This window comes from Triplophysa rosa, linkage group LG21, assembly GCF_024868665.1.
Source record: "Triplophysa rosa linkage group LG21, Trosa_1v2, whole genome shotgun sequence".
Classification (NCBI taxonomy): Eukaryota; Metazoa; Chordata; class Actinopteri; order Cypriniformes; family Nemacheilidae; genus Triplophysa; species Triplophysa rosa.
The window spans coordinates 18495358-18522242 of NC_079910.1; the positions used below are offsets into that span (position 1 = coordinate 18495358).

A 26885-nucleotide genomic window follows, 5' to 3' on the forward strand; every position below is an offset into this window, starting at 1 on the left:
AACCAATGCATAATTCATTATTTATTATTAAGAACAGCAACTGATTATTATTAACAGTTTCAATAAATTTCATGAGACTAACTGAATGAAACTTGATGATTAGAATAATTCAGTTTCTGGCACTGGCAAGGGTGGCACGCAAGGTAGTATTCATGGCTTCTTCCTATAGAAACTAGTGTCAAATTCCCAATAGCACCACCTGCTGTTTTGTAAGAGGAAGTTGCACATGCATTTATGAGAAAATCTGCACGATCCCATTTGTGAGAAAATCTGGACGTCACATTTGTGAGAAAATCTGCAAGGTCACATTTGTGAGAAAATCCGGATGTCACATTTGTGAGAAAATCAAGCTGAGAGAACCTCATAAAAAGGTGAGACTTAAACACAGTACATTTATATGTTACACCTTTGCATTTTCTCTCGAATTGCATTATGTATTTGTAAAACGCTTTCTGTTTGTTTAGTTGTTGAGTTTAGTTTCTTTTGCAAAAAAGGTTGCGTTTGTTTGCAAAACGCTGGATTTGTTTAAGTTTTGGCACAATTTTCGCTTCATAATATGGGGAGCTGCAGTGATTGATGTAAAAAGACTAAATTGCAATGAAAGGGGAGACAGCCTCTCTGTGATGATTCATTTTGGTGAGGAAAAGCTGCCAAATAAAGTCTTTCTGCCATTTATGAGTTTTTCGGTAAGGCTCTATGTACCCCCTCCTCTAAGATGTTTTAAATGCCAAAAGTTTGGGCATGTAGCGGCGGTATGCAGAGGCAAACAGAGGTGCGCGAGATGCGGGGAAGAACATGAGTATGGAAGATGCGGGCAAGAAGTTAATCCCAAGTGTTGTAATTGTGGAGGGGAACACAGTGCGGGATATGGAGGGGAACACAGTGCGGGATGTGGAGGGTGCAAGGTGAGGAAACATGCAGCTCAAGTTCAAAATGTCAGAATACAGGAAGGATTGTCATACTCTGAGGCTCTTAAAAAAGTAGTAAAGAATGTGGAATCAGGAGACAAAAGTAAAGAAATCATACAACAAAAGATGGAAATGGCGAAGGAAAACACAAACGAGAATTTTGGGATTAAGAACAATGTTGCATTTGTTACTTTTATGGCTGAAGTAGTGAATTGAAAGCCGGACAGAAAGAATCAGAATTATAATCAAAGCAGTGGAAAAGTATCTAGAGATTGAAGATATTTAAGTGGATATGATTAATGAGAAATTAAAGATGCAAACAACATACACTCAGCAGGGATGTGGTGGAACATAATGGTGCTGTTAATATTCCAGTAGAATGCGAGAAGCTTAATAGCTAATGGGCAAGAGTTTAAAAAGTTCATTTCTGATTTAGGAAAAAAACCTGATATTATATGTGTTCAAGAAACATGGCTCAAACCTCAGTTGAATTTTGTTTTACAAGGATATGAGGTAATTCGGAAAGACAGGAAACAAGGTATTGGAGGTGGGATAGCTACATTTATAAAACAAGGTGTGGGATATAGGAATGTTGAAGAGGGGACAAGGAGGTGGTAGTGATGGAAGTCTGGGAAGGGAGCCATAGTATTAAAGTAATTAATTTTTACAATCCATGTGAAAAGTTAAGCAAGGAAGTATTGGAAAATATAAGAGGTAACACAAATCAGAAAGTAATATGGTGTGGTGATTTTTAACTATGTTTAGTTAAACTAAATTAACACTTTATAGTGCAGTTTTTATTTGAGTTTGCACACAATTATCAACTCTGAATTTGGCAGTTAACAGTGATATTAATATTTGTACTGTTTTTCAAAAATATTTATAGTTTTATATTTATATTTTTGTTGAAGGTGTTTGCAGAGTTAAATAGAAAAGCCACAACGAACCTGCAGCATGGATTTTCTGATGCATTGGATCGCTACACACCACGCTCTTCACAATCACAATCTTCAAGTCCAAGAATAGAGGTGTTGAAGAGAGTTTATGCAGCAAATTCATTCAGGGGTGAGTGTACTCAGCTTTTCAAACTTGTTTATTTGTTATGGTGAGTTCACAAATAGCTGAGTTTGTATTTTCTAGAACTTCATGAACATGTAGCATATACTGAAGCTCTTGCTGCAGAATAGTTGTCAGTGGTACACACAAACAGGACAACAGTGACAGCTCATTTTAAAGGGATAGTTCACCTAAGAATGAAAATTCTGTCATGAATTACTCATCCTCAAGTTGTTCCACAGCCGTAAGACCTCACTTCATCTTCAGAACACAAATTAAGAAATTCAGTTTTAAAAAGTCAAACTTGCACTCAAACGCAGAACGTTAGTCAAGACATTAAAAGTTAAAATAAGCCGGTGTTCTACATCAGCTCCACATGAATGCATTGTATGCTCTCATGGTTGAGTGTTGAAGACTGACATGGAAGAGGAAGTTGTTGAATGAAGTCTTTTTTTGTTTGTTTTATTGCACACGATAAGTATAGTTGCTTCATAAAATGAAGGTTGAACAACTGGATTCACATGGATGTCTTAATGATGTCTTTACTAACATTCTTTGTTTTCATTGGATGTTGTGTTGCTGTCTATGGAGGAGTCAGAAAGCTCTTGGACCTCATCAAAACGTAATTTGTGTTCTGAAGATGTACAAAGGTCTTACGATTGTGGAACGACTTGAATGTGAGTAATTCATGAAAGAATTTTCATTCTTTGTTAAACTATCACTTCAATCACTTTAGTAATTAATTACATCCCAATTAGTAACTTTTTGCTGGATTGTCACTGTCAAACAAAACGGATTATTATTTTTTATATACCCTTTGACAAACATGTTTGTACTGAAACTTTTGAGTGCATAATCTTAAACTGTGATTTTAATTTTCCACTTCTAGAAACCAGATGTGACGGCAATGCACACACTTGTACACCAAGGCCTACCTGTTCAGCTTGGTGATGGTCCAAGTAACTTCAACTCATGTTTGGTAAGTTCTTATAGTTACATCTTAAAGGGATACTCCACCCAAAAATGAAAATTTTGTCATGAATTGACCCTTTGCAAAGCCCGCCCCATTTTGCTATGTCCAATATCAGCCAAAGCGCTCCCACTGCACCAAAGAATATTTATCGTGAAATAATCATTTCTGGAAAAAAATGACATGTACTTTCAGCCAAAAGCAATAAGAAAGTCTGCAATATGCATTTGAAGTAAATATTCAGGATGTGAAAGTGACTCAGATTAAAGTAAACAAAATAAAGATCGAAGCTCTAGCCTAACATACTGTGCTTGCTGTAACGACATAACGTCTGGATAGCGCCATTGGTTTTTGACAAGTTCAAGCAATGGTTGAAACTGTTATTAGTACCATAAAGATCAAATTTTACCTCCGATAAAATTCTGGCAATGTTGATGAGATGCAGTCCTTCAGTGTGGATAATATGATATAATATGTCAGTCTATGAGGTAAAACTCCGGACAAGTCTTCTTGTATGAGTCAGTTTTAAGAAGTCTTAATTGTTGTACATTATGAATATGACAACTAAGATTCCACAGTGAGATGACTTTTAGATGGGATCATATTCGTACAGTGCATAGCTCTACAGTGGATCGAAAAAGTCCAACCAGAAAGAACTGTGATATGCAGTGATTCCATGGCTGCGCTCACTAGTCTACTAAGTGGTAAATCTGAAGCTAGGCAAGACTTAGTATTTGAAGTTTTACAAAGTTTGTTTAGAATAAGGCAGTTAAGGATAGAGGTACATTTCCTCTGGGTACCTGCACATGTGGGTGTGGATGGAAATGAAGAAGTAGATTTACTAGCAAAGAAAGCATTAAATCATCCACAAGTAGAAATTAAATTAGCTTCAAGTAAAGATGAATTCAAGAGAGTGATATCATCTGAAGTAAGTAAGAAATGGCAAACGTTATGGAAAAGTGGGTTTAAAGGAAGACATCTTTTCCAGATTCAGGAGTATGTTGGAAATGAGAGGAAAAGATATGGAAATAGGAAGAAGCATTTCTCCAAAGAAATGTGGAGAATTAGAAACAGTGAGGCATATCCTTAATGAGTGTTCTGCATATGAAAGGGAGAGATTCCAATTAATACAAGAATGAGGACGGTTGGGGGTGGATAATATCTCTTTAAAAGTATTGTTAGGAAACGGGTCAAGGCAATCAAGAGTACATGAAATATTATTTAAATACCTAAAAAACACAGGAACATAATTAAATATAGGAATTAAAATACCTTTTTTACTATATCTTCCTTCCAAATCGAAGTACTCTCCACACTCCAGATCAGTAGGTGGCGGTAATGCACCTTTTCGTGGGTTTGCCAAACCGTCATAAAACACAAGAAGAAGAAGAAGACTGTTGCGACTCATGATGATGATTAGTCGAGATTTGCTAACACACAATTCCCTAAAAAGCAAAGAGGGTGAGAATGGTGTTGGGGCAAACAGCGTCACCGACAGTCACCACATCGTTGTCGATTTCGAGGATAAAAACAGAGGTCTTGAAGGCGACATGGACATGGACATGGATATGGGTATATTTGCTCCTGTCGAGTCCTCCGACTGTGAGGAAGATGATGAAGAGGAACGCTCCCGGAGAACAAACAACGGAGAGCTAGGTTTGGATTGTTTTGGTTGCAAAACGTTTAAAGTAATAAAAGCTTACCTTGGTCAGTAACAGCAGATCACATTAACATTTATTTTACTGTGTAACAGATTATGTGTGTTGTTTTTTTATGTCATTGTGTTGTATAAAGTTTTTCAGAACTAACTTTGGTTTTTATTGACTTTTTCGCAACATCCAGCGGGTGTGTGGTTTTTTTATTTTACTTATATTAGTGGATGTACCATTTCAGAGCTGAGGGGTAAGAACTTAGATGCTCACTAAAAGATTCAAGTTCCCCTCTGTTTTTGTCTTGGTAACGTTACTAGTAAATAAAGTTGATTGTCTCTTTGCAGAATATAATAAAATGTATTACCAGTTTGAAAGGGTTTAATGTAAATTATGCGCACTAACATTACATTTGCAAGTCTGGTGATGTAGACATTCTTTTTAGAATTTGCATACTATCCATCCTAAATAGTATTTGAAATGAGAATTAATACGTCCCAAATCTTACTATTTTGAAATGAGTATTCTCAAAGTAACCGATGGCCCTGATAGCACACGTACATCTGGCAGACATATATTTGATGTCTGCATTTACATCTGCAAGACATTGTTTGCTCATCTGCAATGCATCTCTGAGACGTCTAGATGTCTGTGAGATGTTCATGATTTAGAATGGATGTAAAACTGCTTTGATGTTTATCAGATGTTTTTACACAGCAGATGTTTCCCAGACCTCCAGATCTTTAGCAGACATCTTACAGATGTACCTGTGCTATCTGGGGAATACTATTTCTGGTGGAATACTATTTCTGGTGGAAATTCGAAATGTAGATCTATGAACACTCGAATGCTGATTTTACCCACAACTCACCGCGAGAGGGCGGAGTTTGGTGACACCAGACTGCATTTAAAAATATATAAGTAATGCTTTACTAAATAAATTAATTAAATGATTCAGTAACATTACACACATTTGCATTTTGATACATGCTAATGTTAGTGATCAAACTGTTGTCTAGGCCAGGGGTTCCCAAAGTAGGGGTCGGGACCCCCCGGGGGTCGCAAGGCTGCGAGGGTGGGGTCGCAAGATGATTTCCAGAAATCATTTTTTTTATTTTTAGGAATTGCGTATTTAATCAATAAGTGTAACAAAACATAAAAATAGTAGTTAAGTAAAAAATAAAACCATGCAAATGAAAAGCCATCAGCCTTTTGGAATTTGCACCCCCTCGATCGTGACCCCTGAGGTGATTACGTCACATTAGCAAACGCATTAGGTCAGGTGCAGCAAGTCAATTTACAGCACCACGTTAAACATTCCCATATGTGCACGCTGATTATTTTTCAGGCTTTAAGTTTATGATGTTTTTTGGTTGAAATATCGACCAAAGCAACGCAGGGAGGCCAGCGGAGAAGCGCCACAGACAGAAAGGCCATCGTCCTCAGGTACGAAAAGAGGCCGGTGTTCTGCCAATTTATGCATCCCTATCAAATTTTGCTACCTCCATACAAAACAGGACTAACCCCTCCCCCAACCCAACCCTTACACCTAAATAACCCCTCCCCCAACCCAATCACAACACGAGGGTAGCACAAATTTATGGGTAGCATAAATTGGCAGAACACTGGCGTTTGCATAAAGAGGCACATCCATCAGCACCCAAATCAGTTTGATGAAATTTGACCATCTGTAGTAATAGTTCATGGTTTATGTATAACAACAAGTAAAATAATGAGTGAATAACTATAAAGTCATATTATGTTAGACTGTGTTCTTTTGTGTTGTCATTATGCGCTTGTTTGGATAGACCTAATTAGAGCATGTGCACAGTTGTGTGCAATGTTTGTATACTTTAGCCACCTCCGAGGATAGTGGGGGTCTCGAGTCCCTGGCACTGTTATTTTGGGGGTCGCGTGTTGAAAAGTTTGGGAACCCCTGGTCTAGGCAACTGCGGTCGCTTCTGTTTTGCATTTGTCCCACACACTACCCACTTCTGAAAAACGTAACAATGCTGGTCCAGCCACAGATATCAATAGGTCTGCTGTCAGAGTTCATATAGACTTAAAGACGTCTGTAAGATGTTTATGGTTAAGAATGTATGTTAAACTGCTTTTTTCTAAGATGTTTATCAGAACCTCCAGGGCTGCGTTTACCAAAACTTTATTATTGCTACGAGTACGTCGTTCTTAAGTATATATCGCTACCACTCTTAAGGTATAACTTAAGAGAACGTAGTTAAGAAGGTTTCGGGAAATGCAGCCCTGATCTTTAGCAGACATCAGATTACAGTCGGTCGCAATGCATTTGACTTAATACCATGTTGTAATGATATTCAAATGCAATCACATTCATCCCCAGTTTCTGTCACAGATAACACTGAAGATGTTGATCCCTCTGAGGAGCCTTCCAGCAGTTTTCAAGGATGTCGTAAAAGGAAATCAAATGTTTTGGCAGAGCAGAATGCTGAGTGTAGTGAAGCAGACAAGGTATGTGTGGACATTGTACAGATATGATATTCTTTGTGAAGTCTTTAATATTGACTAATACTGACAAAGATTGAAATCACAGTAAATGAAATCAAACTTTGATGCTCCTAATCTTTAAAAACCTTGAGCCAGGGTTTTACACGTTGTTAAGGTGTGATATTTGGTATTTAAAAACATATCGTCGCTGTCGGGCGGAAACCTCCTGTCCAAATTTGGTCAATTTCATATTTTTTCACAAATCGATGCTATTGGTCAGTCCCCGTGTGTTTCTGTTGTTTTTACAAATTATTAACCAATCTAAAGTGTTGAAAATAGCTTGAGAGCAAATCTCTTAACTCCACTGGACACTTCAACTGTCTGAGAAGTCTCCTAACTCCACCTCTTCTTCACTCCGTGGGAGCTTCTCGGCATTACGTCTCCTGATTGAAAGTTTTTTAGACAACGAGTGACAATAGTTAGGTTAGATACATTTGAGTAGGCCTGTTTTGTTAAAAATCCATAGCTGTAATGCTTCGGTGCAGAAGGAAGCCCGTGAGCCACGAAGGTAAGTTTGCGAGCAGATTCGGCTAATTTCCGCCTATTAGACAGCCTAGTTAGCTCATCGTTTTTTCTATTACATCACTTATAGTTCTTAAACCTTTAAAATAGAGTTTAGGAAGATGTATGTAACCACAGTCGTTAGCTTTGGTTAACGATTGAAGCCTTTTCTCTTGTCAAGAGGCTCAACGCGACCGCCGACTTTATTTGCGTGCAGATTAATTTCCGCCTATATTAGACAGCCTGTTTAACGTTTTATTTTGGTATTGCATCACTCATAGCTCTAACATTTAAAATAGAGTTTAGGAAGATGTATGTAACCACAATCATTAGCTTTCGTTAGCTCTTAAAGCCTCGACAGCGACGATATCCGCCTTAACCAAGATTTCCAGATTTTTACGTATTATTGTCATTATGCATCACGTCTTCTCTTGCGATTTAGAAAATGGAATCGAACAAAGTGAGCAAGAAAAAGTGCATCAAATGCAACATGGCCATTGGTGTTGCAACCAAGGTTTGCAAGGCATGTGGAGAGGCACAACCAATGAGACGAAAGCTTCAGAAAAAGATTAAAAAATATGATGAAGCCTGGGCCAGTGCTCCGATGGAGAACGGGAAGTTAAACAATCTATTTGATGAAACAAATCTCCTGGTAAGACAGAAAATCGTTTGGATCGTATAGATTTTGTTTACATAAAAATGTTCCTTACTAGTTTTCTACTCAAGATTATCTGATGATGTAGTCATGTTTGACTCTTTCAGCTTCACAAGTGGCAGCTGCTGGGCATGTACCCGCTTTTCCTGTTGGGGGGAAAGAGACGATCTAAGACTGTGACCCAGTGCCTGTGTCCAATCAAATTTAAACACCCCCAGAATAAGGAGGCACAGGACACTATGCGGCAGATTTTTGTTAGGCTGATAAACGGTAAAGCTAATTGAATATTGTCTGCACAAAGGATATGCTAACTATTGGTGTTTTAAATGATCAACACTTACATTACTGTTTTTCATTGTTAGCTCAACAAACAGCCCTCGAGCCAATTGTCACCAAAGCTCCGGCCCAGCCACCAGCCCCCCAGCTACAACTAATCCAGCCTCAGAGGGCCCTTCAACCTGTGATCCCATCTTTGGTCGCACAGCAAGTACCCGTCTTTCAGTCTTTAGTCCAGCCACTGGCCACCCATCTACCAGTCACCCAGTCTCTCTGCTCTACACCTCCCACTGTCAAAGGTAAGTTGTTCACCGAAAAAAAAAAATCATGTTAATTATCATGTCATAATTTGATGTTAAAGGGGCTCATTTTGGACACACCTGAGCAATGTTTTTAGGTAGCGAAGGAGAACTGAAGGCTTTCTTATATTCGCTGTATATAGTAGGGGTGTTGGGAAAAATCGATTCACCTAACTATCGCAATTCTTTTTAAAACGATTTAAAAATCGATTGGTTTATCTCAGAATCGATTAATTTTTTTATTTTACTTCTCCTAAGCGGTGGTGGAGTTACCACTTTTATTCCAACAGAGGGCGTAAAGCATATGTTTGTATCTGTATTAGACGACGTCGTATCCGTTTTAAGATGGCGCGAGGACGCAAAAATCATGGATGAGTCAGCAGATCAAAGCTCGGAAATTATTTCGGCACCTTCACGTTTCAAATCCCAAGTGTGGAAACACTTTGGATTTTACACTTTACCGGGGAAAGCAGCACTAGACATGACTAAAACGGTATGCAAACTCTGCCATACACTTGAGTTTCATGGTTCAAGGTACTTTTTAAAATATACACTGTGTATGTGTATGCTCCTGAAATAAAAGTTCAGAAAGATGTGATGCATTGTTTTTGTTAATATGACTCATAATATACGTCAGGGCTATTCAATTAGTTTGTCATGAGGGCCAGTTCATGAAAAGCATCCCAAATGAGGGGCCGGAGAGATATGGCTTGCAATATGAGGGATGACACAACAACAATAAGAAATCCATTTGATTTTTTCCCAAATTCCGTTTTTTCTGTTTTAATTTTTCTGCTTTTTCCGTCCTTCACTATACAATAGTAATATATTTGCCCACATGAAAAAAATACTTCAGTATACTACAGTATTCACTTATAAACTATATTAAAAGCCTGCAGTAGATACAGTACGTTGAACCATACAGGGGAAAATAGAAATAGAAATAATAGAATCTTACATGATACATTTGAAAGATTCTGTGTCATTCCGCGTTATACAGCAAAATCTGTTCAATGCCTGAAATCCTTGATTCAATCTTAGGGCCGTGTATGTTGTATTTTTACATTTTTGCCCCATAAGACAAACAAAGTTTTTTCCTACATTTAAACATGCTGATGTTGTATGTTAAACTGCACAACAACAACATCGGTGCATTGTAAGATGCTCAAGCAGGCTTTTCTACATTGAAACATGTTCATGTGTTGTATTTTAAAACTGCATAACAAAAAAGGAAACTTCAGTGAGTGAAACAACATTAACCTACACAGGCGCTATTCTCCGACACGCTATTCTCCGCCCTTGCCTCTGTACTTTTGAAATGGTGGTCCTATTCGTGCTAGCAAAATGTCAGAAATGAAACTAATAAAAGTTACCATCCGTCATCGTCCTGTTCACCGCGTCCCACAGGAGAGAAGGCTTGCGAGTCGCGCTACTCGCCTAACGTCACGTGACTCCTGCTTGGTGTTGGTACAGCTCGTGCTGAATGGAACAGGCGTGCGTCACTTCAGTACTGTAGGGTCCGTTCCCGACTGAACTACATTTATTATAGAGATTCTTTTTCACACTATGCTACTTGAAGGGCCGGAACAAATTACATCGAGGGCCGGGTTCGGCCCGCAGGCCGCCAATTGAATAGCCCGGATATACAGTCTCTTCAATGGTATGATCAAGTATTTTCCTAATCTTTAATAAGCAAACAAAAATCACAATAAATTGTAATATCGACTCGCAATAGTTATATAATCTCAATACTCAATAATCGCAATATATATTGAATCGGCACACAAGTATCGGGATAGTATTGAATCGGCAAAGTAGTGTATCGTTACACCCCTAGTATATAGTAACGTGTGGTCTTGTTTTGGGATCTGTCATTTAAAAGAGGCAGGGTGGAAACCTCATATCTCCAAATTCAATGTTACAATGTAAATCAATGCTGTTGGTCCCATTTACGTCTATCTGTGGACTTTACAATTATTTAAACAGTGAAAAGTGTTAAAAATGGGCTTAACCTTGCAACTCTATCGGATCCCTTAAGTTGTCTGCCAAACCTGGTAACTCCGAATCTCTATTTTGCATGGAAGTGCCGCAAATGGTCAAGCGCAAGGTAAGCAGTGATCTGTGCTGTTGGGTAAATGTTATAAAATTAGGTGGTTGCAAAATCTATGTCAACATTTGTGATGTATACATGGAATAGCTACGTTCACACCGCAGGCCTTAATGCTCAATTCAGATTTATCACTCAGATCAATTTTTTTTTCATTTGGCTGTTCACATTTTTTTTTTAATCTAACTTATTCTGATGTGAACTGGTCACAAGCTCCGGCTGGCCGATAGAGGGTGATAGGGCTCCACTCTCATTGTGACACACATAAAATAACAACCGTGAAATGATTAATATACATTGACATTTTGAGATATGATATGGTATTTGATAGACAGTCATCTGTTTGAAATATATGCTTGGCCTATATGTCCTCCCTGCTTGTCTTCATGTCCCAAACGCAGATTTTGGACTCTAGAGAAATTGTCCCCAGGAGGCGGGTCCATGTACCGTAATCAGCCAATTACTGATTCAAGAAATCGTGACATGACATTTAATTTAACCAAGAGAAGCTGAGATGGGTGATTCATTTATTGCCCCTAAGCAACTGTGATTGCGATTACAGATGTTAAATGTGGTGTAACCCCCAGTTAACTTCCGGTTTGTGTTTGGCTAGTGTCTAATAGCATAACTATTTATATTTTATTTAATTCATGTTAATATTCATTTGTATTAGTCTTACTGTATCGTAATTGTATTAAATAAACGATGTGTTGAATTTTGTTGCATGTTCATTTTATTAAATAAACAATTCGTTGAATGGGTCCTGAATATGGTCACATTTAAACAAACCGTATGGGACATTGACATGTAGCGGTTGAGCTTGGTATCAGAGTCTTAAGTTTAGCCAAGTAACAGTTCGTTTCAGTTTCTTTTGATTGTTATCAGTAATAATCTACAGGCACTCTATTGTTCGTGAATGTGTACCGGAAGTTTAGTTGAGGTCACAAAAGTGCGCATGCGCAGTAACGTTTGTTTATGTTGTTTAGATGAAACCATCTATAATAAGGTAATAAAATTGTAGCCACATGATTCTGTGGGACATTGTTGTATTTAAAAGGATTCTAAAATCTGGGAGTGTGCGATCCTCAGTCAGTGTATGATGCCCAGTTTTTCTCAGCAAACGGTCAAAAAGTCGGCAAGTGTGCAATGCCTAGTTTTTGAAAATCTGTTTAGATTTAAGTCATGTGGTGAAGCATAAATCCTTCAATGTAAGTGGGCTCTTGTGAATAACTTGAAAACAAACCGGAATATACAAAATTTCGCAAAAGAACAATTGAAAAACAACCAACAAAATGCAACTATAAAGGGTGTTTTCAACGCGGTTCTGCATGGAACGGTCGATGTTGGGCATCGGAGTTCTGTGGAAAGATTTGAGTAGTCTGCTCTCATCGGTTGCTCTGTGTGGCAGCACATAGAGAGCAAGATGTCGAATGTTTACGCATCATGCTGCGGTTACACTAGAATTTGCATTGACCTCAATTCCTATGGAAGTGAGAGGCTAATGTGATTTACTTTTCCCATCAGTAATACACATAAACTTTTTTGTTGTTTTTTTAAGATTCCCATGATGGGACTGATGATGGTACAGTTGGAAGAAGAAAGAGCATGCCAGAAACTAATAACAAATATGTGCAACAAATGAGAAGAATGATGGGGCAGTCCTACGTTGGGATTAACAAGAAAGAAATGGTTGAGAAGCAGCCCCGGGTGATGGGAGCAAGATGTCAGTCAGCTGCGTGTGTGAAGTCCTCTAAGCATCACTGCAGTTCCATTGAAGAGGCAGACAGGGAGATCATTTTTAAATGCTTTTGGGAGTACATGAACTGGAAGGAGAAACAATTGTACGTGCGCAGTTTGGTAGACGTCATCCCAGTACAGAGGAGAAGGGGGCTGTCTTCAAGAAGGTCATCTACTTATATCTTCTCTTTGGAAGTTGGTGGACGGAAACGGAGAGTTTGCAAGAGAATGTTTTTAGCAACGCTTGGAATAGGGGAATGGTCTGTTCTTAACTGGGTGCAAGGCACAGAAAATACACAGCAGAATGCAGCATCATGCCACAGAGGTGAAGATACTGAGTTCACGAGTTTTCTACAGGATTTTCCTCATAGTTAAAATGCACTACTCAACTGCTGACAGTGTTGAAGAATCAAGCATCGTGCTCTGAGGATCACACACTCACAGACTTTCAATTTGTTTGGAATTGAACAGCCTCACACAGAAAAGAATGAAACAGCATGGATGTGCCAGAGGTGACCGCATTGCCCAAAAAGTGCTCAAAAGGAAAAACAAGTCAAGCATATTTGGATGCAGTCTTAGTTGGGTTGACATCAATGGCATGAGTTCAGCTAAAAATCATCTTTTGTGTTCTACTTGGATGTTCAATAGATGATTAAAAACATGTAATTTTTTTCTTGATTTAATGATGTACTACCAGTTTTCTCATTTCCTAAGTAGTGATTTGGGCCTAAGATTTTCATCCCAAAGTGGCAATATGCTCATGTAACCTTATAACTTCAAGAATTTGAAGTTGGATTCGTAGGAAGCATTATAAAGAGATTTTAAAATACCATTTTGTAAAGTATTGGTGTAAAGATCAACTTGACAGTAGTATTGTTGTAATTGTTCTACATATTGTTAAATAAATATTTAACTTCTCGATCAGTAATAATAAACCACACAGCATGTTTGTCTTTGTGCTTTTGATATCACTGTGCTGTGTTTAGTGTTGGTAAAAAGTGATGTGTTTTGTGGCCATAGCCTACCTGCTGACAGTAAGCAACAGATGTACATTAGCAGTCGGATGTAAGCATCTGAAATACTTATCTGAACATCTTATTAATTTTATTGGTTTCCTGGAAGGAGACAAATTTAAGTACTAATAAGAAACCTTAGCAAAAGGGGTGAGGTTAAAGATGGGTCAAGGATAAATGGCCGAAATTTCAATGGCTGGGCATCTTGGTATATCTAATAAAAAACCCAGTGTCTAAGAAAAATGTTGAATATTGAACAACGATATTTGACAAATGAGTTTTGTCTTAACAGGATACTCCAGAATTACTCCCCGCCAAGTTGTTCCAAACCTGTATACATTTCTTTGTTCTGTTGAACTCAAGGAAAGATATTTGGAAAAATGTTAGCAACTGAGATTTCTGGCACACCATTGACTACCATAAGCAAAATATGGGAGTCAAAGGTGCTCCAGAAATGTTCTTAAAAATATCTAATTTTGTGTTCAACAGAACAAGAAATTACATACTGTAATTTTATTACATGTGAAAAGAATTTTTTTCTGAGAAAAGAGGCAGGCTTGTTATGAAAATGTATGAACATGAGTCTAATTCCAGTTTATTTTCAGTCTTTTGGTTAACATCTAACAAAACCCTTTCATGCAGACAACTACAGTATCTCTTCAAATGAAAAAAAATTGTAATGTGTTTTTAATTTTCTTTTAAGAGCAATAAATCCTTATTAAGGTTGTCGTAAATCAGTGCATAAAAGGATGCATTGCTAATATATCTTGCTCTATAAACAAGATGCCACCGCTGTCAGATTTAAAGCTTGTATCTCCAAAACTGCCACTTTACAAGAAAACTTGGATAAATATTTGCAAAACCGCAGACAAACATAAAGGGTTACCAATATTAATGATTTATGGAAAGCATGAACATTTTGAGGTTTCATTCCAAGGCAACATTATATAACTGATTAATGATTGTGTTTTGTTATGTTATAGGGATCACAGATGATGACCTAATGGAACTAAGACGACTTGCACCTAATGCAGCTATTTTCACCAGTATGGACATCAGTGCCACTGCGCCGCTTACAGGTGTCCGTGACAAAGCCGTCCAGCACACGGTCCAAGTGAAAGTGGAAAAGTTAGACTAATTTCTCTTTTGCTCTGGTCATGTTGTTACCAATTCCAGTATATCACCAGATGGGACTGTGTTTCTACTATGAGTGTCTCAAAATGAAGCATGTGGATTTGCAAACCGTGCAACATTCCTAGGGATGGGTACCGATAACCGGGTATTAAAAGAGCCCCAGGGCTAATTTATGAAAGACCGGAGCATCGATAAGCTTCTGCTTTTGGTACTGGAGAAACACACGGCACGCGCAGCTTGTATCTGAATGCTCCGCTTTGCTGCGCGTCTACCCAAACAGGGCGTCATGGGCTGTTCAAATTTCACGAACGCGCGCTGCCTGTGTTTGAATGCTTTTGAAATTCGTCTCCGTTTAGCGTTACCAACAGATGGGACATGCGTGCAACCGATTCAATTGGATTAAATGATGTGACAACACATTTTGCTTATTTATATAATAATAAAAAAACTTAAAAACAAATAAATCAGCCCAAATATAATGTAATATTTGATAACATTGAGAGCTTAATAAGGCATTGCTTTACTTACATAGGACAAACATATAAATCGGTCCATTAAAACACACATTTAAATATTTCAAAACTTTTTTCGGTTAAGTTGCGGCCAACCCACTTCTTTTAATACTGCTTGTCTGAGCTGAATACAATTTATTTTACATTGCACCGCTGTATAGTCTTGGCCACCGTGCTGCAGCTCAGTTTCAGGGTCTTGGCAATCTTCTTATAGCCTAGGCCATCTTTATGAAGCGCAACCATTCTTTTTTTTAGATCCTCAGAGAGTTCTTTGCCATGAGGTGCCATGTTGAACTTCCAGTGACCAGTATGAGAGCGTGAGAGCGATAACACCAACTTTAACACACCTGCTCCCCATTCACACCTGAGACCTTGTAACGCTAAAGAATCACATGACACCGGAGAGGGAAAATGGCTAATTGTACTCACTTTTGTTGCCAGTGGTTTAGACATTAATGGCTGTGTGTTGAGTTATTTCGAGGGGACAGCAAATTTACACTGTTATACAAGCTGTACACTCACTACTTTACATTATAGCAAAGTTTCATTTCTTCAGTGTTGTCACATGAAAAGATACAGACGTGCTCAAATTTGTTGGTACCCTTACAGCTCATTGAAATAATGCTTCATTCCTCCTGAAGAGTGATGAAATTAAAAGCTATTATATCATGTATACTTGCATGCCTTTGGTATTTCATATAATAAAGCAAAGAAGCTGTGGAAAGAGATTAATTATTGCTTATTCTACAAAGATACTCTAAAATGGCCTGGACACATTTGTTGGTACACCTTAGAAAAGATAATACATAATTGGATTATAGTGATATTTCAAACCAATTAGTTTCTTTAATTAGTATCACACATGTATCCAATCTTGTAATCAGTCATTCAGCCTATTTAAACGGAGAAAAGTAGTCACTGCGCTGTTTGGTATCATTGTGTGAACCACACTGAACATGGACCAGAGAAAGCAAAGGATGGAGTTGTCTGAGGAGCTCAGAAAGAAAATAATAGACAAGCATGGTAAAGGTAAAGGCTACAAGACCATCTCCAAGCAGCTCGATGTTTCTGTGACAACGGTTGCAAATATTATTAAGAAGTTTAAGGTCCATGGAATTGTAGCCAACCAACCTGGGCGCGGCCGCAAGAGGAAAATCGCCCCCAGATTGAACAGAAGGATACTGCGGTAGAAATGGTAGAAAAAGAACCAAGGATAACTGCAGAAGAGATACAAACTGAACTCCAAGGTGAAGGTACATCAGTTTCTGATCGCACCATCCATCGGTTTTTGAGCAAAAGTGGGCTCCATGGAAGAAAAAGCCAGACTGGAATTTGCTAAAATTCATATTGACAAGCCACAATCCTTCTGGGGGAATGTCCTCTGGACAGATGAGTCAAAACTGGAGTTTTTTGGCAAGTCACATAAGCTCTATGTTCACAGACGAAAAAAAATCAAGCTTTCAAAGTGAACACCATACGTAAAGTGAAACATGGAGGAGGCTCGGTTATGTTTTGGGGCTGCTTTGCTGCATCTCGCACAGGGTGCCTTGAATCTGTGCAGGGCACAATGAAATCTCAAGACTATCAAGGCATTCTGGAACGTACTGCCCAGTGTCAGAAAGCTCTGTCTCAGTCGCAGGTCATGGGTCCTCCAACAGGATAATGACCCAAAACACACAGCTAAAATCACCCAAGAATGGATAAAAACAAAACATTGGACTATTCTGAAGTGGCCTCCTACGAGTCCTGATCTGAATCCTATGGAACATCTATGGAAAGAGCTGAAACTTGCGGTCTGGAGAAGGCACCCATCAAACCTGAGACAGCTGGAGCAGTTTGCTCAGGAAGAGTGGGCCAGACTACCTGTTAACAGGTGCAGAAGTCTCATTGAGAGCTACAGAAAACCTTTGCTTGCAGTGATTGCCTCTAAAGGTTGTGCAACAAAATATTTGGTTAGGGGTCCCATCATTTTTGTACATGACATTTTCATTTGTTTTATTGTTTACAATTTTATGTTGAATAAAAAATCAAAAGCAAAGTCTGATTTCTATTAAATATGGAATAAACAATGGTGGATGCCAATACTTTTGTCAGTTTCAAGTTATTTCAGAGAAAATTGTGCATTCTTCGTTTTTTGTGGAGAGGTACCAACAAACTTGAGCACGTCTGTATAATAAAATATTTACAAAAATGTGAGGGGTGTACTCACTTCTGTGAGATACTGTAAAAGCAGTATTATTCCATTCTTTCGTTCTTTATTTTTGGTCTTATTTAAAAAATATCATGATGCTGCTCTTTTGATTCTGCATTATGAAATAGTCGGGAAAAGCATCATGCAGCCATTATTTACAAGATACTTCAGCTGCTTCTTACATTCCGTGACGGGACTAGAAGTCTCCTTGGCTCCCTAACCATCTACGGGTGAAAAGAAATAAGAGTGTAGATAGATAGGCCCACCTTAGCAAAAAGATCAATAAAACATGGAGCATTGATATGATTCTAGGTATGATGCTAGAAGGGAGTTCGAGACACAAATTGGACAACTAAATATGACACTAGACAATTGTCAACTAGAAAAGGCTCAATTTCTTAAACAATTATTTGAAAATTACTGTGCTAAGTGAAAGTTTAATATGTAAAACGTACCAAGTATAGTGTAAGATCTGCTGTCCACACTCCAGTACAATTGGTGGCGGTAATACACCTCTAAGCTGGTTTGCCAACTACCATTAGAACCTATACACACTCCGGAGCAGAAGGTGGCGCTAATTCACTTACACTGGCTGTCAGCCACGGTTACAAAGTAACCAAGAAGAAGAAGTGTGTTGTGCACTGCTCGACTTCATGCTCGTCCAAACAGCGGTTCTCGCTTCAGGTAAACAATGCATGATTTGTGATTATTATGCAAGTGAACATGCATTGTCAAAATGTGATGTTTATCCTTTTTTATTGCGTTGTTAGGCGTTACATGTCTCGACGTGGAGGAATGTCTAAAAACTCATCAGATTTTCCAAAACAGTTTATTATTGCTTAAGCCAATTTTGTGCGCCTATAATTTTTTTCTGTGCATTAAATCTGGTATGTCTGTAATCTGTAGTGTCCAAAGTCGGTCCTAGAGGGCTCTGGTGCCCTGCAGAGTTTATCTTAAACCCTAATCAAACACACCTGAAGCAGGTAATCAAGATCGCACTAGGCAGATTACAAACTCCCAGACAGGTGTGTTGAGCCAAGTCGGAGATAAAGGCCCTGTCCCAAATGGCACACTTCACGTGGATTTGCGTTCTCGTGGACCTAAATTGCGCGTGCTCGCCAAGTCTACGAGTCCGTAGGTGTCCCATTTGTCTTTTTAGTGCTCAGAAGTCTGCTCGCGAGCGCCTCCCTTGTGCCCTCGATGCGGTCTTTGGCGAAGCTCGCATTGATGCCGACTCCACTGAAGTACCCTACCCAGGAATCCTTGCGAACGCCCAATCACAGAACGGATGGGAGGAGTGTCGTGGATGTCAGACATATACTAAACATGACGGATACATTTTTAAATGTATGTTTTGATCAAATTCAGATAAATATTAAATAACAACATAATGTGTTCTTAATATGCATATAAGTATAGTGTATACAAATAAATAAATATACATAAGCAGTTGCATTTACGTCATGCCAAAGGAATGCATTACAAACATACATTTCTATTGCATAATGCTCGGGTGGCATATCAACATATGAAATACAGAACTATAAAAACCCCAGCTCCTGTCCCAAGTAACAACAATGGGACAACAAGTGTGGTCGACTTCACGCGGCGCTGTGCAGACTGATCAGAGTATGGCAACAAAGTACCGCGAGAGTGATTAGAAAGCACCGCTTGCTCTTTCCAGCGTGATGACGTGATGAAGTCTGTCCCAAAATGCACTCCCATGTACACTTGTGCCTAGTGCCCTATAGGTCTGCACTTCCTGACGTCACCATGCGTGGACTCTGAGGAGGTCCACAAGACCGGAGTGCGCCATTTGGGACAGGGCCAAACTCTGCAGGACATCGACCCTCCAGGACCGACTTTGGACACCATATCATACTGTCTGGTATATTTACAGTAGCAATTAGCAAATGATATCTTATATCTCTTAATTTTCTGTTTTCTACAAAAAATCATCTATAACCCTTATATCTTTAATATTGACTCAGTAAGACCAGAGATTGAAATGAATTGTTTAAATCAAACTTTGATCCTCCTAATCTCATAAAATTAGACTGAGACCGGATTTAACTTTTTACAGGATCACTTGTTTGAGTTCTGTTTATCCGTATATATTCAATGATCAATAAAATACATTATTCTTATATTTACTACATTTACTTTCCAGTGTTGAAACATAACCATGCCAAAAAAAGGAAAGAGGAGTCAAGCTCAGAAAAGGCGCAGAAGGATAGAAGCTTTACTCCGCACAAGTAACGCTACCAACTATGCATCAGGTATGAATGAAGCAGCATCCCATTGTTAAAGTGACAGGTACAACATGTACTCCAATGCACTTATAATATGTACAGTAAATGTACTTACAATACCTTGATGTTAATAGCAGCCCATCATGAATGTAATGGGCTACACAGTTTCCACGTATATTGTATTTTACAGAAAGTTGAAGCAGTTTAGTGTAAAACAATCAATCAAGAGCAAAGAACAGTGTAGGGGTAGGCAGTATGACCAAAAATCATGGAATGTAGTCCTGATAGACACAACCTTATTTCTTTTTGATTTGTCGTCTTGACTATGTTATTTACATAAAGTATTTTAAACAGGCAATACGTATAACAAATAATTATGAATATATGCACAAACATACCTGTATATTGCAAACACATGTCTAGAGATGCTAAGGTTGTGGCATATGCTTTATTTAAATGCGAGCTGACTTCAATGTGCGTTGCACTGTTTATGGGATTACAGACTGAAAGAAAGTCAAAAGTATTTGTTTTGTTGGTTCATTGTTTATGTGGATTAATTCACATGTTTTCTCATCATATTCTCTGATGTGCAGGAGACTGAGTTAAAGTGATACTTCACCCAAAAAAGAAAATTCTGTCATCATTTACTCACCCTCAGATTGTTCCAATTCCAAATCTGTATACATTTCTTCGTCCTGCTAAACACAAAGGAAGGTATTTGGAAGAATGTCAGTAACCAAGCAGATCTCGTCCCCCATTTACTAAGATAGTAGGGAAAATAAATACTATGGGAGTCAATGGGGGATGAGATCTGCAATCTGAGGGTGAGTAAATGATGACAGAATTTTCATTTTTGACATTTTCATTTTTAACCACTCCCTCATCAAATTCTGCAGTATACACGAATAGAAAACACTCTTACTTGTTGACATTTTATTTCACAGTGACGGCATATACTGTCATATCACCCAGCTTTAGTTTGTGGATAGTTTTTTAAAACTTGTGCTCCTATGACATCTTTAAATATCCACAGAAGTTTCGATTTCTGAGAGTAGGGGCAGGTATGAGAAAATATATATTGCTGCGTCTTATGTTTAAGGATGATTCTGTATTATACAAACCAGATGGCAACCCTATTCTAACCTAGCTTTTAATGCAGAGGGTGTTGGCCGGATTTCTTGCTCCATTGTCTCTGTAATGCCTACGTCATAAACGGTCTAGTTTAGGCCTAAATGTGTCTAAATAACGAAAAGAGAGATTCATGGCTTTTAAGAATCAATATTGAGAACCGACCACATTAAAAAAAATCGTTTTTTGTCCCAGTGGCCTAATGGTACTTCTAATTGTATTTCAACAGTTAGTGAATACATGGGAATTTTGTTCATGTTATATCAGTGACAATGGCATTTACATCTTGACATCACACAAACTTGTAACGTTACAGTACGTTCATCTTACAGGGGAGGCATCCGTGGATCCAGAAAGTCCAGACTTTTTTCCCTCATTGTTTGAATATTCGGAACAGGATCAGGATATGGAAGCTCCAGACGTAATGGACAGGTAATCTACACACTTGAAAGTGCAGTAAGTGATTTCTTCCAAACATGTGAGTGAAACTGAAGATGATTGTAGAAAAGTGTATCTCAAGTGTGAACACCTTTTTTGTTGAGTGAATTTACTTTGTAGTGTTAATTCCAGAACGCCTTTTCTTCAAAATATGACTAAAGGTTGGATGCTCTCTCTGAAAACTGAAGGTGCGCTCATGTCTGGGATGTAAAGCATATATTTTGCCAGCTTGGTCAAATTTATATAAGCGTTATATTAATATATACTATTACAGTCTTGCAGTCACTACAGTCTTTAATTCAGACATTTCAAAAATGAAACGCCCGTTTTTATACATCCAGTCAATTTGCAGTGGAAAGTACAAGACGCTCCCACTTTTTATGTCTGTTCCAATAATCTGTAATCTGCACTTGTAAACAGGTCAGAATAGTGAAAACGTTCACCAGTTCCCATTCACTAGGACTTCAATCTCAAAATGTGTCAGTTTTTCTGTATTGGTCTATTAACAGTTAATAGCATGCTTGAAATAGACACAGATGTATGTTTTTGACCGCATGTTGGGTTGTGGATATATGTTAAAACCATACAGTATGTACACACTACTGTCATGTCACTTGATGTGTTGTTTCAAAGTTGTATGCACACGTGTGGTGTGAAAAACCATGTGACATGCAGTTATAAACTGATTCACTGCACATGCCAAATGTAAAAAAATTTCAAGGAGCAAAATATATTGTGCACACATACACAGTTGGTGGAAAGGGCTTAAGAGCCCCTACACTCTTTAAAAAAAGGTTCTTCAAAAGGTTCTTTGATGCCATAGAAGAACATTTTGGTTCCATAAAGAACCTTTCACATTTGAAGAACCTTACAGTCACAGTTAATTCTGTTACATAGACTAACACTGAGCTGTTGTATAGTCTTGTGCTTGTTTCATTTATTATTTTGTTTTGCATCAGCTATGGTAAAGATCTATTCATTTCCATTTCTGTGTTACTTAGTGTGTCAGTTGGTTTGAGGGCAGGGCGATGAAGAGATGCTGTTTGTTTGGATGCTAACTAGACCGTCAAGACCATTCTCAGAAATTTCTTACTGCACCTTTTTGACCTGCTGTTATTTTACCTGATTTTAGTAGTATATATTAAAGCGGGGTGTCCGATTTTTCTTAGCCGTTGTTGATGTTCAAATCACCAAAACAAACACACCCCTACCCCCATCTTTTGCTTTCGTCAGTGCTCGGCTAATGTCCGTCCTGTGCACTGTGCATCTCACTGCTGATTGGCTACAAGGTTGTTTTGGTACTCGGCCCGTATCAGTTGTCTAAAGCGTAATTGGGAAATCGGTTACCCCGCCTTTAACTAACATTTTGTTGTTGTTTTAGTTCTATCTTAAATAAGATGACAAGGAGGGATACATGTATACGCAAGTCCTCCTTCACTGAAGCTTCAAGGTCTTCCACTGCAGAGGAAGCAGAGGAGTTTTGTACTGGTAAGAACTACTTTGTCACTGCATGTGATTTGGAACAATACACACTGAATTAGAGAAAGTACATACTTATCAACCGTTAGATCAATATGTTCTGTATAGGGCGTTATTATCACGTTAACGCATTAATTAATTAACACTGAAATAATACAAAAAATATATAAAATAAAAAATATTTTATCGTGCATTAACGCAGTTTTTTAAAGTATTATTTTATTTCGAAAGTCCGTTGCTCACTGGCTCTCAAACGTACACTCAAACCATGGGTCACAGAAGGGATGGGATGTTGATCGGTACTGGCTTGGGATGGGCGTCACCAGGCGTCTCAACCAATGAGAGAAGTTCTCTTATAGATGATGTGGTCCACTTGTCCAACATTTAAGTTATATAAATGTTATAAATATTTAAATCTAAGTCTTGAAAGTTATTCTTTAACATTAGCATGCTGAAATGTTTAAGGCATGAAGTTATATAATAGCATTTATTTCTCTCAGATGAACAAGATGCCATGATCCCTCTAGAAATCTACAATAAACTCCAAGTCCAGCACCAGCAGCTTATGATAGAGTACATTGACTTGTGCACAAAATCTTACGCACTCCAAGAGGAAAATAACCAGCTGAAAGAAGAACTTTGCAGCAGGATGTTCTCTTTCAGCTCAATCCGAATGAAAGCTCAACAAATGCTTTTCTTTACCGGTCTGAGCACTGTCATTTTTGAGTGGTTGTTATCTAAATTGAAGGGCAACGTGCCGGCGATGTACAGCACGTTGAGCCTGGAAGATCACCTGTTAGTTGTGTTAATGAAACTGCGCTTGGGTCTAAGAAATGAGGACATCGCTTTAAGGTTTGCAGTAACAGAAAACGCCATCTCCAATATTTTAAGAAACTGGATCCGTATAATGGCACAGACATTAAAGCCAATGATTAAATGGCCGACCAGGAATGCAGTTCTCAAGAAAATGCCAAAATGTTTTCAAAAAAAGTATAGGCAGTGTCGGTGTATTATTGACTACATTGAGGTTTTTATTGAAACGCCAAGATGTATGATGGATCAAGCGCAGACGTGGTCAAATTATAAGCATCGCCATACTGTGAAATATTTAGTTGGGTTAACACCAGCAGGGGCGGTTTGTTTTTTGTCACCAGGCTGGGGTGGAAGTGTTTCTGTCAAAGAGATGGTATCAAATTCAGGATTCTTCGAACTGCTGGAACCAATGGATAAAATTCTGGCCATTCGAGGGTTTCCGATTAGAGAGGACCTTGTGGCATACCAAGCCACTCTTCATATTCCACATTTCAAAAAAAGCGACAAGCAGCTGTGTGCTTCTGAAGCTGGCACACCAGGAAGACTGTCGAATGTAAGAATACATTTGGAAAGAGTCATTGGGCGTTTGAAGAAGTTCACCATTTTGACATCTGTTATTCCACGTAATCAGGAAGACATCCTGGGTGATATGGTGACAGTGTGTGGGGCATTAACTAATCTTTGCCAGACGTAGTGCCTAGAAAATAGATGCACAGACGAGGGTAAAAAGAAGCAAACTGCTTACTGGCTGAGCAAAGATGGTGTAACGTGGTGCATTCCCAGGGTTTTATTGTGGGGTGTTTTTTTCTACCGATACATGATTTATATTAAATGCTTTTGATTGAGATTCTTTATTGACAAGGAGTTATGCATTGACATGTTTAAGTTTAACCTCATATGTTTCATGATGAATAATGTTTTTTTTTTGTACCCCATTGCTCTAGATGTTGAACATATTGCTCAGTCTTCAATTATTGTTTTACTGTGATGCGAGTCCACTTTGACGGATGTTTATATCAACACAAATAAATATTTGGGTAAAGGTTCACTAGGGGGTGTGGAATATATATATATATTTTTTTTTTTTTTAAATGAATTTTTAATGCAGTTTGACATTAAACATTAAAAATGTACAAAATCAATGTTTTAGCTTTTACTGGTCACTTTGTCAAATTAACAACATTGCAATTTATGTACATTAGACATTCTCTATATAAATGTTTAATGATCCGGTCTCCCAAAATAAAAGTACTTTAATCATTTATTCACCTTCATGTCATGCCAAACCTGTATGGTGGTAACCAAACTTTGACCCTTATTGACTTGTTCTATGGACACAGAGACATTTCTTAAAATACCATCTTTTGTGTTCCACCAAAAAGAAAGTCATACAGGTTTTGATTGACATGACGGTGAATAAATATGAGTTTTCCTTTTTAGGTCATTTTTCTAAAATGTTGAACCCATCAACCAAAATTGACAGCAGCAACGAGTTTTGAACAATTAACCACTGTTGTATTATTCCAGAACTCTCTTTTATCACTTGTTAGGGTTGTCTCAACCAACGCTTGTATACATCTCCAGGAGATTTATACCTTTAAGGTTTGCCTTTTGTGCCTTTGCATTCCCTACCAATCCAATTTCTATTCATCAGCCTGTCTCTCTAATAAGATCAAAACGCTTTTTGCCATGGCTAAACAGATGTTTGTCGTCAGTTTGGTTAAATGTGACAGTTGTGAGTGTTGTGAGAATCAGTCCTCAGTGCAGGAAGAATCTCACAGACAAAGGTTCCAGCGGTCAAAAGGTCAAACTTTATTCGCTCGAGCCAACAAAGTGAGATCAAATATCACCTGACAAATGCACATCTGACTCCAACATCTGTACAGAATTTACAAGCGGTTTACCACATTGTTACGCTATCTCTTTCTCCCTTTTGCTTGATTTTAACTGCAGCATGGGCTTCAGGGATTATGAAAGAATATGGTTATTGTTGGCATACATGATTCGTCATGATGTTTACCCAAACTTGGAAAGAAAGCTACTTAATGCTTTAAAAAGTCCCTAAAACTACTTGCATATTGTGAAGTAAATAAACAATCAAGTCAGTGTACGTGCTTGTGAAAAGTATAACTCCCATATATAAAATATTAGAAATTCGCCCATATGAGGCTGCATATACAGAATATTTACAGAATACTGATCTTTGTCTCTGTCATTGAAAAAAACTATTTTCTGCAAGTACACATTCCTGTAACACTGGCTACTGGCTGTTTGTGGAAGCGGAGGAGCCGCCTGGGCCGGGTTACTTTTTATTTACCATCATCATGATTTCATCAATGCAGTGTAAACCCTTATTCGGACGAGATAGATAGGGGTAAAGTAATGTAATTTTACACTGCCTAGAACACAATGCTTCTTCAAGAGACTATACAAACACAGATAACAAGAAATGACATGCTATTCCCATGAGGTCATTATTTCCGGACCTTGTTACAAGGTAAAAGACACTGTAAAAAATGGAACTACAAATGTTACATTTGTGCTTATGCATTTGGCAGATAGTATAACCCAAATATCGAAAATTATTTGTTTAATGTTGAATCAATGTTCATTTTCAACATTTAATGTAATAGTCTTTTTTATTTTAATGTGTTTTTTTGTTATTATAATAAATCTGGTATGATAACTTGTATGTATGTATACTGTAATGGCATAAAACTGTTGTTTTAAAATAGCATTTAAAGTTGAAATTAAATGTAAAGCCAAATCGATTATATATGTAAAAGGAAACATTATTTAATCATTTCTTTCTAGTGCACTGTGCCCATTTTAATTGCAGTAGAAAATTGAAGTGATTTCATCTGTGCTGGCTGTACTTTCAAACCTGCAAGCAGGTTTATTCAAGGTAAAGGTAATCAGCCAAGAGCCATAACTGCTTTGTTGTGTCTTTTTTCAATGTGGTTCCCTAACCAGTTTTGGTTGTGTGCAGTTTATTGCAGCATACAGTATTCGTGTAAAGAAAGAAGGCTACTTAAACTTTATTAAATGAGAATAAATGTCAATTAGCATTTTATTAGTTCAATGCAATAATGTGAACAATTAAAGAATACTTCAAAAAAATTATTAATTAGTCTATTAAAATATTATTATCCACAACATAACAAATGTATATTTTAATTAACAGACACTTATAATAATAAACATAACACGTGACTCTGTAGTTGTTTTTAAGGAACTCATATGC

The 26885-nt window shown here is 37.9% G+C and overlaps 1 protein-coding gene across 9 annotated transcripts; it reads left to right on the forward strand.

Moving 5' to 3' along the window:
• The first annotated feature begins 264 nt into the window (after positions 1 to 264).
• Positions 265 to 26556, forward strand: LOC130572003 (uncharacterized). 9 transcript variants are annotated; one of them, XM_057363400.1, is made up of 10 exons: positions 3516 to 4590; positions 6955 to 7070; positions 8050 to 8259; positions 8370 to 8532; positions 8625 to 8837; positions 14678 to 19419; positions 19702 to 19810; positions 21244 to 21343; positions 22731 to 22837; positions 23983 to 26556. In XM_057363400.1, the coding sequence occupies exons 1-6, from the start codon at positions 4341 to 4343 to the stop codon at positions 14830 to 14832; spliced, it is 1107 nt and encodes a 368-aa protein (XP_057219383.1). In that variant the 5' UTR covers positions 3516 to 4340; the 3' UTR covers positions 14833 to 19419; positions 19702 to 19810; positions 21244 to 21343; positions 22731 to 22837; positions 23983 to 26556. The 9 variants fall into 9 exon arrangements, with proteins under 9 accessions (XP_057219379.1, XP_057219380.1, XP_057219375.1 ...); XM_057363398.1 differs by having other exon boundaries at positions 23329 to 26554; XM_057363401.1 differs by lacking the exon at positions 23983 to 26556 and adding an exon at positions 23060 to 23344.
• Positions 26557 to 26885: the final 329 nt, after the last annotated feature.

Excerpts from the sequence above, each read along its gene's own strand:
- LOC130572003 (XM_057363392.1), top strand. The coding sequence starts at position 4,341 with ATGATGATGATTAGTCGAGATTTGCTAACACACAATTCCCTAAAAAGC. Across the intron at positions 8,533-8,624 it reads TTTTGTTAGGCTGATAAACG|CTCAACAAACAGCCCTCGAG; the intron begins GTAAAGCTAATT and ends TTTCATTGTTAG. Across the intron at positions 8,838-12,502 it reads TACACCTCCCACTGTCAAAG|ATTCCCATGATGGGACTGAT; the intron begins GTAAGTTGTTCA and ends TGTTTTTTTAAG.